We start from the raw sequence: 19,486 nt of genomic DNA on the forward strand, positions 1-19,486 counted from the left end.
ATTAACAATTCTAATATCCAGGGACCTCATATTGTTGAGCCTCAATGATTACCAAACTTTAAAGTTAATGGTAAACGTCAATCGGATTGTACTAATAATGATAACCCGTAAAAAATAAATCATACATGGTGTAACAAGGTTGATGACACCTCATTATCATACCATGATAATAGACTGTCACCGAGATAAAATTATCATATGTTACCGCTATTACCTGTTAACATATATAATTATTATCATTATTATTTAATATTCCCTTTCCATTTGCTATTTTAATGGAAGGGATGCGCATCTCGTCGGCGCATAAGCACCGACGTGAATCTATAAAAAGGCCTGCGCGCCGATTATCTTCAGTTTTTACTCATTTACTTTCACTTTTCATTATGTCTTTATCATAAATATAGTTTTACGTTTTAACCCCTTTTTTAATTTTTTCTTACCCGTTTACGACTAAGTATTCTGTAGTATCCAAGCACTCCCTTAGATAATACAATCATAGACTGATATGATTATTCTAGCCTATAGTACCTGCCTGTAGAAGACGGCAACCCCGTACATTCATCTACAACACCTGCTTGTAGTTTTTACCGACAATTGTGATACTATGATCACAATTGTCTTAGCTTGTAAGTTCCTTTCTATCTGCACCGGTGAATCACCAGCTCTCAGGTAAGTATAATAATACTATTATTATGGCTTCTCCAACTTCTAGTGCATATTATTTAATTAGATTCTACTCTTGTGGCTTGTCATGCAAATACCTCTAATCCTTAGAGAGTTTTATACATCTATATTTTTCTCAATTTATCTATAAATTGTCCGATTGAGAGGTTTGCATGTTTAGGTTTCCACTATATAAAAATGGTGTATTACCGTACGAAGGACGGTGTGGCTCAATAAGTTATAGATCAAATTGAACGGAATATAGTATAGTGTCGGATAGCTCAACTGGTAGAGCACTTGGCGCGATACCGAATTGGCCTGGGTTCGATTCCCAGTTCGGGCTATCTGTATTTTTCTCAATTTATCTATAAATGGTCTTATTGAGAAGGTTATTTGCAAGTTTGCATGTTTAGGTTTCCACTATAATTAAATGACATAACGCCGCAAGAAAAAGACCATTTAAATATAGTGGAAACCTAAACATGCAAACCTCTCAATAAGACAATTTATAGATAAATTGAGAAAAATATAGATAGCCCGAACTGGGAATCGAACCCAGACCAATTCGGTAACGCGCCGAGTGCTCTACCAGTTAAGCTATCCGGCCCTATACTATACTCCGTTCAATTTGATCTATAACTTATTGAGCCACACCGTCCTTCTTACGGTAATACACCATTTAAATATAGTGGAAACCTAAACATGCAAACCTCTCAATGAGGATTGCATGTTTCTATCCTAAGAAATGCATGGCGTTCAACACCATACAAGTATGGTTTCAGACAGATACTAAAACAGTATGTGAAATATTCCAAGACAGTATTGTAACGAATCCCAGAAGTATGGTGTTATTTACTATAGTGTATAGTAATAGAGATATTGTATTGCTCACATGGAAGCACGTCGAAACAGCATGGCCCAGAGACCCATACTACAATGCCAAGGGCACAATGCTACTCGTTTTTCCCGCCATAATTTCTGGCGTATCAATCAATGTATACTATCGTTTTACCGCCAAAACTACACTGGTCACATAAATTAAGGGATAGAAACAAAATTCGAAATTTTTGGGTGATTTTCAACATGCTGTAACTCAGTGAAAAATAGTCGTAGAAAAAAAAAAGCAAATTGTAGCCTCAAGTTTCTAGTTTTCAGATCTAAACCTCAATTTTTTTTTATCATGCACGATTCCGGAGTAATCTTAAGAAAACCGACGAAAAAAATTTGGGTACCGGTTGGCCCTGCAGGCCAGCCCCAAACTTTCCGCTGGTTTCGAGCTCCAAGAGCTCGAAAACATTAGTATAAATACATTTTCGAGCTCTTCGAGCTAAATATCTCAGAGTCTATTCGACTAAATGATCTGAAATTCTGAAAATTTAAGTTCAGAAGGAATCTTTTGATTACCGCAAGAACCATCTAAATCGGTTCATTCATTAAAAAGATATGAGAGGTTTAGACCCACACACACACACACACACACACACACACACACACACACACACACACACACACACACACACACACACACACACACACACACACACACACACACACACACATCGCTCTGAAAATGTCAGAATAGCATCCTAGCACCTTCAAACGTCAACATGTGATGAAAACCCGATTTTTGAGAATCGGGGTGAAACCGATAACTTCCCGAATTTTTTGAAAATCGTCGATTTTCTCAGCGGGAAGTTAAAAAAATTTTCAAAATTTTTGCTCTTCTTCCAACAAGTTTATGGGCTTCAATAAATTTTTTTGGATAATTCGACCTTATGACTCTGTTAGGAAATCTTATGCCCTTTAATTTGGCGGCCTCAAAAAGTCTCTACGACAATAAAGGTCAATTTCATAGGTAAATTGCCTTCCGCAACGGACACAAGTGAAACAGCTGGAATTACAACTAAGTAACTATGGGCACTTTTAAAGAACCCCAAATGCTCTACAATTTGTGACCAAAACTACGTCTATATCATAAAACGCTGCTGAGTATTAGATATAAGTTAAAAAAAACATTTATTCAATTTACATGTATTTTAAATTGGAAATCTTTGAAATCAAATGGAAAGTACTCAGGATTAGAACTAAGAGCTCAAACTTGGCAGGAATTTTTGTTTTAGCATAAAAAACAATATTTTGCTTGATGAGCAACGAAAAAAATGATTTCGCCGGAAACGAAGCACCCTAATATATATATATATTGTCACGAGATATTCCCGACTGGGAATCTAACCAGCGAGAATTCTCTGTGCAATTAAATTTTGGCTTACCTGCAGTACCCGTTGGACGCCAGGTAATTTTTTGGAGAGAATTACCAAACTCGCGACGCGGAAAGTCACTAGTGTGGAGGGTTCAGGGAAAACGAGCTTCCTGGACGGCGGGAGGAGTTGGGTCTGGATAATTTACCGACTGATACTGGCTCAACAATTATTTAAATAAAACAAGAAAAATTTTATGGGCAAAAAAAAACCAACTTGTTAAGCACTTTAATCAAAACAAACAACAGATTACGCAGTTCTCAACAGTACAATCATTACATCGTTTCGCGTATTCACCTTAAAATAGAATTACCTACAAAATCATACCACGCGGCACACTGATCATACCACACGCTTACAAGTATAATTACTGCTCAGAGATTCGCTCCAACTTATTGTTACTTCTTTGAATTAATTCGTCAAGACGCGAAATTATGGTTGCACGCAATCAACAACAACAAAACAAAAAAAAAAATAATGATGTAATCCCTTATTTCATTTATTCATGGCAATAAAAAAAAAACTTAAGAAGTCATAACTTGTTACATAACTATTCTGCTCGTAAATTATTCCACGAGTCTCAAAATTTTTATTAATGTTTGCGTGACTGTTCCAAAAAAAAATATAAGTTTTGACAGCTAAAGCACTACTAGTATTTTTAGTAACGATACTTAGTTTACATCGAATAAACGCACCAGTATTCCATGAGTTGAGCAGAAACAAAAAAAAAAACCAAAAAAAATTAATATAAACTAAGAATCGCGAATTATTTTATTTTCAACAAGAAATTAACTAACTCCCCCACGGATTCCTTCTAACAGGAATAATTAATATCACACTCGCGGCACGTACCCGCAGCTACGGCGAACACAAAAAAAAAAACAAATGTCTTAAATTCGCGAGCGCAATAGAATTCAACGTAAAGAAAAAAAAAACTAGAGTTGCGGTAAACAAATAAAAATTATTGCGCGAAAAATATTTACACGTGACGACCACGCAACGCACGAGGACTCTGGCTTAACAACGCACCAAAATTCTCAATTCGACACCAAAAAAAACAAATTTAAAATAATAATAATAATCAATACTAAAAAAAAATAAACCATACGACCCCACAATTACAGGGTATAAAAAAAATGACCGATAACGCAGTGCAAACTTCCACTTACCCTATACTGCGATCGACGATGGGACGCTGGTTGTTGTCCGGCTCTCGGTGATCCTCGGCAGGGTGTGATGACTACTCCCCAGGCTGCGGCAATTAATTAACCTCAAGGTCAACTGCGACACACGCGGTTCGCCGATGATTTGTCAACGGTTTTTTTTTTTTTTCTCTTTTTGTTTTTAAACAATTTGCCTTCGCGGCACTTGACAACTTCCGACACGACAATATATAGCCTTCGCGGCACTTAGATTAGTTTATTGAAACTAATTAATACAAAATAACCAGACTTTAATGACTGATGCAATCAGCGGCACGAGAAAATTTTCAAAACACGTGTTGTCAGCAACAAGCATCCAGCAAAGATGGCGGCAACCACTCAGACAACGTGGATCTCACCCGCGACTCCCCACTCCATCGCCCAGTTCAGCTGCTGCCTCAGAGATGGCGCCAGCGGTACCATAAATTGTTATATACTGAACCGTCGGGTCCATGGCTCGGATTGATGGCGCGCGTGCTCTCGCGTTTGAAACTTGAACTGCTCGTGGCTTACAAGCTGACGGTCGTTGGTTTTGCTGCGAGTCTTTCCTTGCCTTATCCGCGGGTCTTCTTGAATTAATTGCGGCTCGTCTCACTCGATGATCGTCGTCCACTTCCGGTGGGTGAGTTGGAAGTTTGTCCGCTGCTTAATAACTAATTCTTACTGACTAACTTAACTTAACAAGAATTAATCTCCACCTACCAGAGTCTTCGGGGATCGTTGCTGGAAGCCTGTTACTAGCCACGTTACTTTACCTGAGACTTCCCATCTTTCCGCGTGCCTCGCAGGTTCTAATCATTATTATTATCAATTACAGAACAGAAATGAATTATTAACTAAATTTAATTTAACGCGTGGGATCCGCCGAGGACCGGACAATCTCAAATGTCACAATATATATATATATATATATATATATATATATATATATATATATATATATATATATATATATATATATATATATATATATATATATATATATATATATATATGTATATATATATGTATATATATATATATATATATATATATTCGATGAAATAAAAAAAAATTAACCTTAATTTCATATATTTTTTTGATGATGATCTACAGTTGATAAAAATTTGAAAAAATTGTTTTAATATAGATTGATTTTTATTCAAAAATTGATAAGCAGCTTCATGAAAGATACTTACATAACATACCTAAAGGATAGTCAATTTAGAGCGAGAGCACTTTTCATATGCTTGTCCTGCTACGCCCTTTCAGCCAGATATCTTTAAAATTGAGCTATCACAAAGGGGGGTCCTCTTTCCCATTTACAATATACGTGAAAATTTTTTATTTTAGTTTTTCGTTATTAAGGGGTAACGGTAACCGATTTTCAATTCAATTTAATTCACGGACAAACATTAGAAACCTAAAATAGCGAGTCTTTGGCGTTTTTTAAAGCCTTAACAAAGAGCTAGAAATTTCGTATTTTCAAAAATTCTAATTCGTCTCCGAGAAAAATTGTTTTAAAATTTTCATTTACTCTACGAGTGCAACAAAGACAGTCCCGTTTATTTTTCTGAGTGTGAGAAAGAGGTCCGGTACCGTATCCCCTTAAGACTGTGAAAAAAATTTTTTTTCAATTTCCGTCCAGTATAATTTCATAGAATTCAAATTCTCTACAAAAAAGTACTGATGTATTATGTACGTCAAACGAACTGGGATAAAGTTACGGTCCTTCAAAGATCATCAAAAATTTAGTTTCCTCAGTGTTCAATTTTTTTTCACTTTTATTCTATCAAAAAGTTTTTCTTTTCAAGTTTTGACAAGCATGTTCTTGTAGGAAATTCAATTTCCAATAAAAAGTACCCAATATCTTATACACGTCAAATGTATGAGTAAAAAGTTACAGGTCTTCAAATGTCAACGAAAAATGAAGTTTACTTTTCGTTGACATTTAACTTCAAAAAATTAATATTTTTTAAACTTCACTTTTCATTGACATTTAAAGCCCTGTATTCTTTCTCTCATACATTTGACGCGTATATGATATCCACTACTTTTTGTAGGAAATTGAATTTCCTACAAGATGTGCTGGTCAAAATTTGAAAAAAAAAATTTTTGATAGAATAAAAATGAAACATAATAAAAAAAAATTTAACACTGAGGAAACTAAATTTTGGATGATCTTCGAAGGCCCGAAACTTTTTCCCAGTTCATTTGACGTTCATAATGCGTCAATAGCACTTTATTGTAGAAAATTTGATATCCTATGAAATGATACTAGGCGGAAATCAAAAAAAATTTTTTTTTATAGTCTTAATAACGAAAAACTAAAATGAAAAATTTTCACGTGTATTTTGAATGGGAAAGGGGACCCACCTTTGTGATAGCTCAATTTTTAAGATATCAGGCTGAAATTTGGTAAGGATTTTTTTTATAATATAAAGTAATTTTTGAGTCCACATGAGAATGAAATTCGACATCGACCCGTGGTTTGAAATTATTGAAATATAATAAATCGTTATCCGACGAGCAAATTCCAGTGACATCTAGAATCAACAATTTCGACTTCGTCTGAGCAATCGATCCAACGCATGGATTGAAAAGAAAGATTCGGGAGAGACGCCGAACTGAGCGGCCACGTTTTTTTTTATTTGAACAATTCGACCCTGACCGATTTCGATCCCGACTATTGAACAACGCAATTTAGACTAAAACGACCAATCTCAGTTTGATCAACGAACAATTACTCGCGACAAATAATTTCGACCGACAATATTTGATTTCGTGAACACGTGAACAAGACGAAGCATCGGCGCGAATCAGAACAAAGTGTACGAGAGTAATAATTGTTAACAAGTGAAACGCGTTCGCGTAATAATTATTAATTAAATAATTAAATACGTGCAATAATTATATCATAGCGAAATTTAACGCTTACCGAAATAAAATAATATTTCTATTTTTTTTTTTTTTTTCGTTCGAGTATTTCTGAGAATTGCGGATTATATCTTTCTCATTCGCTGCGGCAGCCGAGTCTTGCCGCGTGCAAATCTCTGACGTCACCAGTCAAGTATTCCGTTAAGAACTATATCGTCCGCGTGTGTAAAAAATAAAATAAGTTTATTTTATTTCGACAACTGACTGTTTTCTTCGAGTAACGAACTGATTTTGTGTTTTGATCAAGCACGAGTTCTACGAGCAATTTCATTTTCGTTTTTATCGAGTCAAGCCGACAACGGCAACTTATATTTTGTTTGCAAGCGATATTTTTTTTGTGATAACGATCAATTGATTTTCTGTTTAATATACGACTAATTGTTTTTGTAATTCTGATAAATTATTTATCGTAATCTTAAGTGCCTGACCTTTCCCCAATACGCCACTCTGAGCGGATTTATATTTTTAAAATTGTTTATTGGTGATTATAAAATCACCTGGCTCCCAACTTTAAATATTTTGAACAAAGTTGCCAAAAATCGTAAGTGTATTCGGACTTCACTCCGGTAGATCCCCGGTGGTGGAAAAACCCGTTACAATATATATATATATATATATATATATATATATATATATATATATATATATATATATATATATATATATATATGGGACATTCCACTCCAAATCGGACAGTTTTCCAACTTCGCATTTTTAATTTCCTCTATTTTTTGACGTTTTCTTATACTTATCAAAACAAATTTTTTTGGCCAAGTTGGATATTTTTTTCGGTCATCGCTTTTGAAGATGTGAAATTTTGAAGAAATCCGCCGTTTTTACGGTTTTTTGCTGATAACACATAATAATAGCCTTATATTCAGCTTTTTTTTTTTTAATTTATGTTTTTTTATGTACTTTTCGAAAAAAAATGATACCTAGTGTTGTTTTGAATGATTTTTTAAATTTAAAATTTTCATTGTGATTTTAAAACTGTATGTGTGCTTTATTTTTTCAAAATTTTTTCACGTTAAGCTTCTATTAATCGTAGAAATTTTAAGCCCCGGCTGATAGTAGGAATCGGACAATTACTGATTTTTTCGATTTTTAAAAATTTGAATAATTTTTTTTTCCGTCTTATTCATTATTAAAACTATGTTTTGCTGTTGTTTACTCTTTCTTGAGTAATTTTAAATTAATTTCTAACATTAAACGGAGTTTTAAAACAAATTCCCAGTTTTAGTTTAAAGAAAATAAACATTACAAAAAATGTTATTTATTTTTTTTATTTTATTATATGTTTACAATAAAATTATCTTTTTCTATAAAATATATATATATATATATATAAATATATATATAAATATAATATATAAATATATATATATATATATTTCTATAACAGTGAATTGCTTATTGCAAAAAGTATTCAATTTTCACTGTGTTATTGAAAAAATTACTGTAAAAAATTCAGATCACTGAAAAATAATGTGACTGACGAGTTGAGCTGAGTTCAAAATTTTGCGATTGAACGGATAAATATGTTAGATTAAATAACTTTTTTTAACATACTGATCAACACTTTATTCTATTCATCATTTTTTAGTGGCATTTGGAAATGTTTATTTAAAAGTTTTTAACTGTCTACAAGTAGTCCTTGATACTGCAGAAAGTGCTGTCAAATTGACTAAAGAATATATTAATACTCTAACTAAGAACGAAGATCAAAAACAATATGTTATTCAAATTGTAAGTGAGTATAAAAAAAAAATTCCCAGTACCCCCAGAGAATGTTTGATACAATAAAGTTTCAACCAGCATGTTAAAAAACTTATTTAATCTGTCATGATTTTTCCGATAAATTGCAAAATTTTGAACTTAATTAAACTCGTCAGTCACAGTATTTTTCAGTAATCTGAATTTTCTATAGTAATTTTTTCAATTACACAGTTAAAAAATTTTTCAATCGTAAAGCACACTCTAATGCTTCGCATTAAGAATCCTGAAATCGAATATTTATCGTAATAAACGATTAACTTTTATACTAATAATGATAATTTTTTGGTCAAAGTAAAAAAATTAAAAAATTACTATAAATTTATCTTCAACTTTGAATAACTTGTAAACCAGTAAATTTATCAAAAAATCATAAGAAACCTTTTTCGTAGAACGTTCAATTTTCTACAAAAATATGTATCTCTCATATCTGTATATTAACTTGCTTAGGAGAGAAACAATTAAATGTAAAACGCGCCAAAACCCCATGTTATTCGAATAGGAAATGTATTGTCTTTGGGGCATGGTTTAATGTGAATATTAAGGGTTTATATGGGTCTGATAATTTTTTTTAGGTCATAAACAAAAAATTTAGGGGGCACTGCTGAAGAAAAAATCAAGTTGGTACATAATGGACACCCTAATGTGGAACATCATTATGTGTTATGAGCAAAAACCGTAAAAACAGCGGGTTTTTTTCAAAATTTTACATCTTTTGAACCGATGATCGAAAAAATCACAAACTTAGCCAAAAAAGAGTTTTTTATAAGTACAAGAAAATGTCTAAAAATAGAGGAAATCAAAAGTGCGAAGTTGAAAAACTGTCTGATTTGGCGTGGAATGCCCCTATATATAGATACGATCATTTTTTCTGGGGTTATTTAAAATTATTTAATGAACCAATTAAACGAGAGATAAATCCAGAGCCTCTTGACTGTGAGACTTAGCACTACATAAGCATTTGTATCCTTACATATAATACAATTTGTTCCCTTAAAAGGATTGATTGTTTAATTAAGATCCAAAAGTCCGAAATTACAAGTTGAAAAAAATTGCGATAAATTGTTTCAATAACGATAAAAGAAAAATTTGTGATTTCAATTTTCTTTGACTCACATTGTTTGAATTTTGGGATCTTAAGTAAACAATACGAAGTAGATATATCAAAGATTTCTGAAAAAAATTGTCATCAAATTTTTCTTATACTGCTACAAAATGTTTACTTCCGTGTTATTACTCGTAATTTTGGCGGTTTCTGCAGCATAAACTTTGCAATCAGTGTCTTGGAGAATGAGTTTGGGTTAACACTGCTAATTGGAAAATATTCAAGCATTATGATTTTAGTTTAATGAATTTTTATTCAACCTATATGCACGTTGCATACTCATGCAGATCAGACATAATATATGATACTTAAATAATGATCGTATAAAATTTATTATGATTTAGTAAAAGTATAAATGATTTCATACACCTTTATAAAGTAATTAAAGGTCTTGTTACATCCTAGACTGCACGTCAGATGATGTGAAAATTTAGATTTTCAATCACCTATTTACTGACCTAAAATCTAACTAATTATATCAAATATCGATAATCCAGCGATTAACTTGAGAAATTGTTATTTGGAAAATTATAAACAGTTAATTTAAGCTTAATAATTATTGTTTGATATTTGATAATGTAAAATGATTAATTATAATGAATCAGTTTTCGATGTCAATAGTTTTTTCATTATTATAACAAAAAATGAAAACAAATGTATTTACTTGTAGGTTCTTGCAAATTTCGACGAAAGACGGTCTCAAAGTTCGTTGGTAATTTTACACGTTTCTCATGATTTTGTATAAGTGCATGCACTGTGTTTCGCTTTTGAGGAGATGTAACAGTACTTGATTGATTAATAGGAGAAACTAAAATAGCATTATCTTCTGCGAGACGCTGCAATCCTTGAACCATGTCTTTTACATGGATTTCCAATGATTCCTCGTTTGATACATTTTTTGACTGAAAATTTGAATGTCAAATACTATTTTTAATGGCTACAAGAATTAATTATTTAAGTGACACTTACTTTCACTAGCCAATTAAGGTTAACACTGGTATTAGATAGTAGATGGAGAAATGTATTGTACCTATGAAATAACATTGCCATAAACTGGATAAATAGAATTAAAACGAATCCGAGGATAAATAAACAACCAATAGGTTCAAGTTGTAGATAATCTTTTTCAAAATGAACCTGTATATCAAATTGCGATTAATTATAAAAGCTAATCGAGATGTATAAAATTTTTTGCAAATTACCTCAATAGTGTCACGGTGATATGTAATGTTATATGTCAATCCTAAAGGCCATTGAAAATGTAATGTATCTTTATTGAGTTGCATTAAGAATACCGTCAATACAAACAGTGCATTAAGCATAAAAAATTTGAAAAGAAATTCATTGCGTAAAGTTTTTAGTGCGTCAGCTGTTTTTTCTATTTGCTTTTTATCTTCATCGAGAGGGTAAAGATATTTTTTGATTAAGCGATTCCAAAAGATTTCTTCGTCGTGAGACAAAAATTCAACTTTGCCTCGTTGAATGTCCGGGTCTTGGACCCAAGGTGGACTGACAAGAAAGCTTCTAGAATTAATATCATTTAAATCATCATGAATAGATCTGGACGGATTTTCTGATTTAGAATCAATATCGATATTATTTACGCCACTACGTAAAGACTGTTTTTGGATTATATCAGTACTATTTTCGTATAATTCATCTTCAGAATCAAACTTTACTTTTACTTCTTCATTTAACAAGTTCCTAAAATAAAAATAAGTTTAAACGAAACCAATTATACAATTAATTTTAAAAAAAAATAATTAATAGTTAATTGAAAGTAAAATAATAGGATTTGAATAGATTACTGTTAAAATCACCTGGATAATTGTTCTTCACCACAATTGACCTCACTCGTTCTAAATTCTGTTCATGATAACTGTCATGGCTCAAATTAATGGTTCTGTGTAATAGGCCTAACGCTACTGACATCTTCTGAGACACCGGATGATTTGATTTGTAATTGGGTAGACGTCCCGAACTAGTGAGTTTTGTGTACCAGTTGGTTTTAAGACAGCAGTCAGCTCCTCTCATAACCATTACATCTAGAAATGGCAAACATCTGTTTTCTTCGATCTTCATTGTGAACTGGATCTTGCTTTCAACACTATTGAAGAATCCAAGCAGCCTATTAACTTCATCTTTTGGAACTGCCATGATCGTGTCATCGACATGTAGTTTAATAAATCTTATGTCAAACGAGAGCGAATCTAATATCTTTTCCAAGACAAACTGCATTACTATGTTGGCTAACGACGGACTAGCTGGACCTCCCATGCTAGAACCGTCTAACTGTAAGTAAAATGCATCTTCAAAAGTAACCTAAATCGAAGCAGCTGTTGATCAAGTTATCGAAAGTGGTGAAAATGAATAAAAGTCTGTTTTTAAACTTGATCTACAGGTGCTTTGATTCAAGTTACTTTAGTTTTGAAGATGTATTTTACTTACAGTTAGATGGTCTAGCATGGGAGGCCCAGCTAGTCCGTCGTTAGCCAACATAGTGATGTAGTTTGTCTTAGAGAAGGTATGATATTCGCTCCCATTTGACATAAGATGTATTAAACTGTGTGCCGATGACACAATCATTGCAGTTCCGAAAGATGAACTTAATTGGCTGCTTGGCTTTTTCAATAATGTTGAAAACAAGATCCAGTTTTCAATGGAGATCGAAGAAAACAGGTATTTGCGATTCCTAGATGTAATGGTTATGAGAGAAACTGATGGCTGTCTTAAATTAACTGGTACACAATACCAACTAGTTTAGGAGGTCTACTCAATCACAAATCCAATCATCCGGTGTCTCAGAAGATGTCAGTAGCGTTAGGCCTATTACACAGAGCCATCAATTTGAGCCATGACAGTTATCATGAATAGAATTTAGAACGACTGAGGTCAATTCTGGTTAAGAACTATTATCCAGCCGATTTTATTAGCACATGTGTAGTTAAATTACTGTTGAAATTTTTTGTAATATTACAATATTTTTACAAGACAAACGCATAGTAATATCACAAATCTGCAAATATGAATGCAATATTAGAATACTTTTGTAAAACTATTGGTTCATGTCGTAGTATAACTACTAAATAAGTGAAGATTGAAAATGGTAGTAGAATTGCTTCCGAAGTTATGATTACCAAAAACTCATCTCGGTAGATTAAAACAAGTAAACATGTCTCTACATTTTGTTTTTTTTTTCGTAATTTTATTAAATTTTAAGAAAACATTCATGATATCCCTGCTTGAAAAATCCGATAGATTCTTATAGCTGTATGTATAAAGCATACACTGAGCCGTAGCTGTTTTTATAGAACTCATTCATTCTTATAAAATCTCTATAGGAATTTATAAGAATCTATTTAATTTGTAAAGTAAGTGAATGCACAAAAGGATTCTCGTGTAGGTGTGGTGAAATTTACTAAAAATTACACAAAATTAATAATGAATAAGTTAGATGTTTTATACAAAGTAAACTCTGAGAATTAATACTTAGAAAGCGAATGCGACTAGGATATGAGCGAATGCAACTATGGTAAAATCGCGTATAACAAGTGACACGAGGTTTAAGAGATGGTTAAGCACGCAACAAATTAACTAGACTTAGTTAGACGTGAACAATTCATTAGACTAAATAAATAGTTGCCTCAGTATACGAACTAATTATTGGTGGATCCAAATCTAATTGCAAGCAGCAAAATTATCAGAATAATCGAAGCGTTAGAAAGCACATGGCGAAGCGGTTGAACACGAGATAGAGAAAGCATGTAACGGTGGCGTCTTCTTCCTTCGTTATATAAAATTATATGTAAATATTTGTTATTAGTTTACTTATTTGATTTTACGATTACTTTTAGAAAACAATCCTTAAGACACGTTCTATAGATTTTCGAGCAACGACATAAATATATAAATAATTATTAGTTATTAAGTATCAAATTATTTCGAATTTGAATAGGCAGCAGGGGCAGCTGACCGGTTCTCGTGTGGCTCGGGCGATCACCCAAGTTAAGCAGCATCGAACATGATCACTACTTGGCTGGGTGACCGCTTATCCACGCGTTGAGCTTGATTGGAGGTCTCTGACCGTTAGGCGTGAGATGAGGGTCTAGTGATGGGTAAAATGGGAATTTCATCGATCACTAGAGCCTCACCCAAACCGAACTGTACTGACAATGGTTTTATCGGAGGTTTCCCTTGCCCCTATACTCCACAGCCAAGGCTGGGGGTAGGGTATCACCGTACAGGTACAGTACAGTATAAGCACAAGTCGGGCCACAGCCGCACAATGAAGGCAGGAAAAAGGAAGCAGTTGCGATATAAAGGTAAAAAGTGTAAAAGGCCGTTAATGCGGCTATAAACATTGAAAAAAATATATTTTGAATTTCAATCGTTACACGGGCATTTCTCTATTACGCCGGCGTTTGAAACAGCTGTCTGCTTGCTAGTGGCGCATACGTGATCCCGTGTATGAGCATACGTATTTTATGTAGTTATAAATAATTAAATAATCTATTTATTAATTAATATTTTGTAGTTTTAAGGGTATATTTAGAATCTCCAAGTTATTTTGAGGCATAATCCTATAAAGAAATAAATTCTACATAAATTCGGAATTTATCGGCATATCATCCAGGTTAAGGTAAAATATTCAAAATTATTAAATTGTTTGATTAAATAGGACCCCGGGTGAGAGCGACAGGGAGAGACCATTTAAATATAGTGGAAACCTAAACATGCAAACCTCTCAATAAGACAATTTATAGATAAATTGAGAAAAATATAGATAGCCCGAACTGGGAATCGAACCCAGGCCAATTCGGTATCGCGCCGAGTGCTCTACCAGTTGAGCTATCCGGCACTATACTATATTCCGTTTAATTTGATCTATAACTTATTGAGCCACACCATCCTTCGTACGGTAATACACCATTTAAATATAGTGGAAACCTAAACATGCAAACCTCTCAATAAGAGGTGCAAGGAGCAAAGCCCGGGTGTGCTATCCGGTGGCTAAACGGAAAAACTAATGAGAGAGATACGAATAGCGTTAGTGAGCAGACGTATCGCAGTTTTAGTTGAGATTTATTTTAATATTTGTGGGAAACCGTTTGAAACAAATACGTGGTTGACAATAACAATAAAGTTCATCAGGAAACATTAACAATAACGTGGCAGTAACGTAAAGTGGTGTTATTATAAAGTAATTGTCGATCGATAGGTTTTTGGATTATTTCAGTGGGCTATAGGCATACATCGCCGAGTATGTACTGTGTATTCCTTTCTCATGGTACAATCACCTACACGTGCCGGTAGCCAATGGTCACCGTAACAAAAATTACGCAATTGAATAATTCCCCGATGGTTAGCTTCCGATTAATAATTATTCACAACCTGAATGATACAGCATAATTCCTGTTATTATTATTTAATAAATTGAAGTATTAGATATGTATCGGGCATTCCACGCTAAATCATTGAGGCCGTGGACCTAACTATTATTTAGTTGGTCAATTTTTTAAATGTTATATAGTCTTTGTTGAAAAACGCATCCATGATTTTTTTCGAATTTTGGTATCGCTTCTTGGAAAAGTTATGAAGTTTTAGGGAGTTTCAGAAAAAAGTATTTTAAGGCTCATAGCTTTATAAAAAATATATATAATTACATAAAGTCATACATAATTTTTTTCAGCTTTGAATAAACTTTCAACAAGAAATATTTCAAAATTCGATCATTTTTTATTTCCATTTTTCGTCTTGGTTTTGTTACGCACTGGCTTTAATTATATTTAAATAAAAATTTTAGAAATTTTTTTTTTGAAGTCTCGAATTATTTATTTGCCGTGGTGAGCGAATAAACGGTTCGACACTTCTTAGAATCATAAATAAATTAATAAATCATTACCTTGTTGGCGAAATTATTTCTTTTCACCGCCAACAATGCAACGGAAATCTCTTGCGATAAGAAAATTGCCGTAGCTCGTGGATAGTCTAAACAGATAACGATACATGAGACCCGGGCCACGACGATTTTCTCATAAGAAACCTGAGATGCAACGTTGACATTCTTATGAATGTATTGTAACAACGAAGATCAGCACCAAGTCAGTGGATCGCGAGATCTTAGAGAGCCAATAACTCTGATCAAAACGTTGACATGGTCCTGCCTCTTCGTTTGTTTTTAAGCAATAAATTATTTCAAAATCTAAAAATAAAAAGATATCCGGTAAAGCTTTAATTCATGCTGCTGATATTCCAGATGACCTGATTTGCTTACACCGTAGACATCCGTCAGCGCTTTATAAATTTAGACAAGAAATTAAGAAGACATTTCCAAAACTACAACCAATTAACATTTGGATAGCGGCTGCAGCAATATTTGTTCGATTTGATCTTAATAAACCTCCTTTAAAGCTGTTACCGTCTACTGGTATGGAAACTCTTCGAAAAACTTTACAATAACCTTTGTTACAATATGCATTTCATTCATCATTATTGTCAAATCAGCAAGAGCAACAACTTTTATTATTACCACTCAAAGTTTTTCATGTCAACATACGATCATTGAACAGTAATTTCAGTCTCTTTAAGGAATTCTTCAGAACTCATAGCTTTAATATCATAGCAATAAGTGAAACGTGGCTGAATTCCAATATGTCTGATGCTCAATTTTTGTTACCATCTCACACGTTGTATCGGAATGATCGTCTGAATAAAGTTGGTGGTGAAGTGGCATTATATATGCATAACACACTTTCATCCTGTCGTGTTCTCAATTCAGTGAACCTGGAGAATAATTCGGAATATTTATTTATTGAAGTTTGGTATTCGACGAGGCAGAAAATTCTTGTTGGTGTAGTCTACAACTCGCCTACAGCTGGAGAACAATCTACTAGAATCTGATTTAGATGAGATCATGCCACATTACGAACATATAATTGTACTTGAAGATTTTAATATCAATATGAATATTGCTAATACTAATACTAAATCAGATAATTTGATAGAGTTCTGTGGATCCCTTGGCTTGCATCTAATTTATTATAACCAAACACATCATACTGCGTCATTACATACGTGGATTGATCATTGTATGGTCAATAACTTGGATTTGGTAATTTCGTCGAAGCAATCATCAGAGCCGTTTCTTGCTGACCAAGATTTAATTTCGATAGAATATGATTATAGTATACCGCATCAAGGTAAAAAGAAGATTTGGGGAAGAAATTAGAGCAGAGTTGATGAGAGTAGACTTGAATTAATTTGTGCAGACTTAGACTTACGTGATATTCAAGAATCTAATTCAGTGGATGAAATGAATAATCATCTACATACTCATATTAGTTCTGTAATAAATACTATTGCGCCATTAAAAGAAATGACGGTTAGAGATTCACCAGCTCCATGGATAAATCGAGATATAAAAGAACTTCAGCGTCGTCGATCGAAGCTCTACAGGATTTATTCTAGAAGGGGTTTTGCGTACAAAGAATATTCGAATCTTCGTAAACCAATCAAACTTAGAATTATTGAGGCGAAGAAAAAATTTTTTGAAACGCGCTTTTCGGTGTGTAAAAATTAGAAATCATTGTGGAATGATTTTCGAAATTTAGGACTAGTCAAGCGATTAGAGTCGAATGTTAATAAAAATCTTGATTTTAATAAACTAAATGATTATTTTACTAGTTTCACAGACTGTGTATGTGACAATATAGATTATATATATTTAGATAAATTCATTATTAGATGTCAGGGGACGTTCACCTTTAATAAGTTAGATTCATCAGATGTTAAGCGAGCAATCATGAGGCTGACTTCAGCTGCGATTGGTCCTGATGGGTTTTCTATTAGAAGTTATAAATTACTTCTACCATATTTTTTACTTTCCATTACCGATTTATTTAACCAGTCATTGTTATTTGGAGAATTCCCATCAGTTTGGAAGCAATCTTACATCATACCGTTACCAAAGAAGCGTCATCCTGTAGATTACTCAGATTATAGACCGATCTCTTTATTAAGTACATTATCTAAGTCATTGGAAAGATGTGTTTATAATCAAATCACAAAATATATATTAGATTACAGAATTATTGATGAGTATCAAACTGCTTATCTAGAAGGTTTGAATACTCAGGATACGATTTTGAGACTCTGTGATGACATAAGATTAGGTATTGAATATTCAATGGTCACCATAGCGGTTTTCTGTGATTTCAGTAAAGCTTTTGATTCAGTAATATTCGATATATTAATTTATAAATTAAGAGCAATGGGTTTCTGTGATACTGTTGTAAACTGGATCACTTCTTACTTAAAAGGCAGACTACAAGCTGTACAAAACAGTAAAGGCGGATCATCAGTATGGAAAGAAGTTTTGAGTGGAGTGCTTCAAGGGAGCATTCTCAGTCCTTTATTATACCCGTTGTATGTATCGGATCTCGGGGTATTATTAAAAAATTGTAAACATCTTTTCTATGCTGATGACCTAGTTATTTATTTAAGATGTAAATTAGGAGACATTCCACATTATATAAATATTAGGGTGATTCATTTTAGACCAACATTTTTTTTTTCCAAGTCCCACTCAAAAATCTTGTAGCATATAAAAAATAAAAAATTCTCACAAAATTTGAGCTCTTAATTTCAATTTTTAGAGGTCTCTCAACGAATTTTCAGTTTTTCCATTTAAATAACACGGGAAAACTTTTTTTCTTAATTTTTTGCTTCCGCATCTCATCAAGAAATTTTTTTTTTGAAATATCATGCTGACGTTCTTATAGTCGACTAAATGCTCTGCAAAAAAGTTCATTGAGTCGAGTCTGTAAGTGCAATATCTCCATCATAATTCACGTTACAAATTGTGATTTTTGTGGGAATTCGATTTTAATGCACTTAGAAACGAAACTAATGGTGATAGACAAAAAGTTTAAACGGCAATTTTGTAGGTTATTCAATACTCTAAAATAATGCCCCCATGAATATCACTGTACCACCAATAGTTTAGCCTCCAGACGCTCTCAAAGTCCAATTTTTTTCTAAAATATGCTTTTAATGCACTTAGAAACGAAACTAATGGTGATAGATAAAAAGTTTAAATGACAATTTTGTCGGTTATTCAATACTCTAAAATAATGCCATGATGAATATCTATGTACCACCAATAGTTTAGCCTCCAGACGCTTCAAAGTCTAATTTTTTTCAAAAATATGCTTTTAACGCACTTAGAAACGAAACTAATGGTGATAGTCAAAAAGTTTAAATGACAATTTGAATGACAATTTGAAATGACTATTTCTCTTCCACCAATAGTTTAGCTTCCAGACGCTCTTAAACTTAAAATTCTCTTTGAATATATTGCGCAAAACAAAATTTTTTCGCAAGTATAATAATTACTTAAATTTTTTGCAAATATACTGTAATAATCACCAAAAGTATTTTATTTTGGTGAATGTGTACAGAAAATATCAAACTTCTGTTTAGAGTCACTTATTATTTTAACTTATGAGCAATTATATAATTACCATTTAAATATAGTGGAAACCTAAACATGCAAATAACCTTCTCAATAA

General features: G+C 32.9%; 1 protein-coding gene across 2 annotated transcripts in view; it reads right to left on the reverse strand.

Moving 5' to 3' along the window:
• The window catches only part of LOC130669511 (chitin synthase chs-2-like), a 147,063-nt gene that overhangs the window by 4,701 nt on the left and 122,876 nt on the right, over positions 1–19,486 (reverse strand). For both annotated transcript variants that reach the window (XM_057472464.1, XM_057472463.1), the window contains exons 11-13: positions 11,120–11,621; positions 10,887–11,054; positions 10,582–10,819 (exon numbers count right to left, since the gene is read on the reverse strand). In XM_057472464.1, the coding sequence (XP_057328447.1) occupies positions 10,582–10,819; positions 10,887–11,054; positions 11,120–11,621 (908 nt within the window). The remainder of the gene's footprint in view (positions 1–10,581; positions 10,820–10,886; positions 11,055–11,119; positions 11,622–19,486) is intronic.

The sequence above is a fragment of the Microplitis mediator genome, chromosome 6, assembly GCF_029852145.1.
Source record: "Microplitis mediator isolate UGA2020A chromosome 6, iyMicMedi2.1, whole genome shotgun sequence".
Taxonomy (NCBI): domain Eukaryota; kingdom Metazoa; phylum Arthropoda; class Insecta; order Hymenoptera; family Braconidae; genus Microplitis; species Microplitis mediator.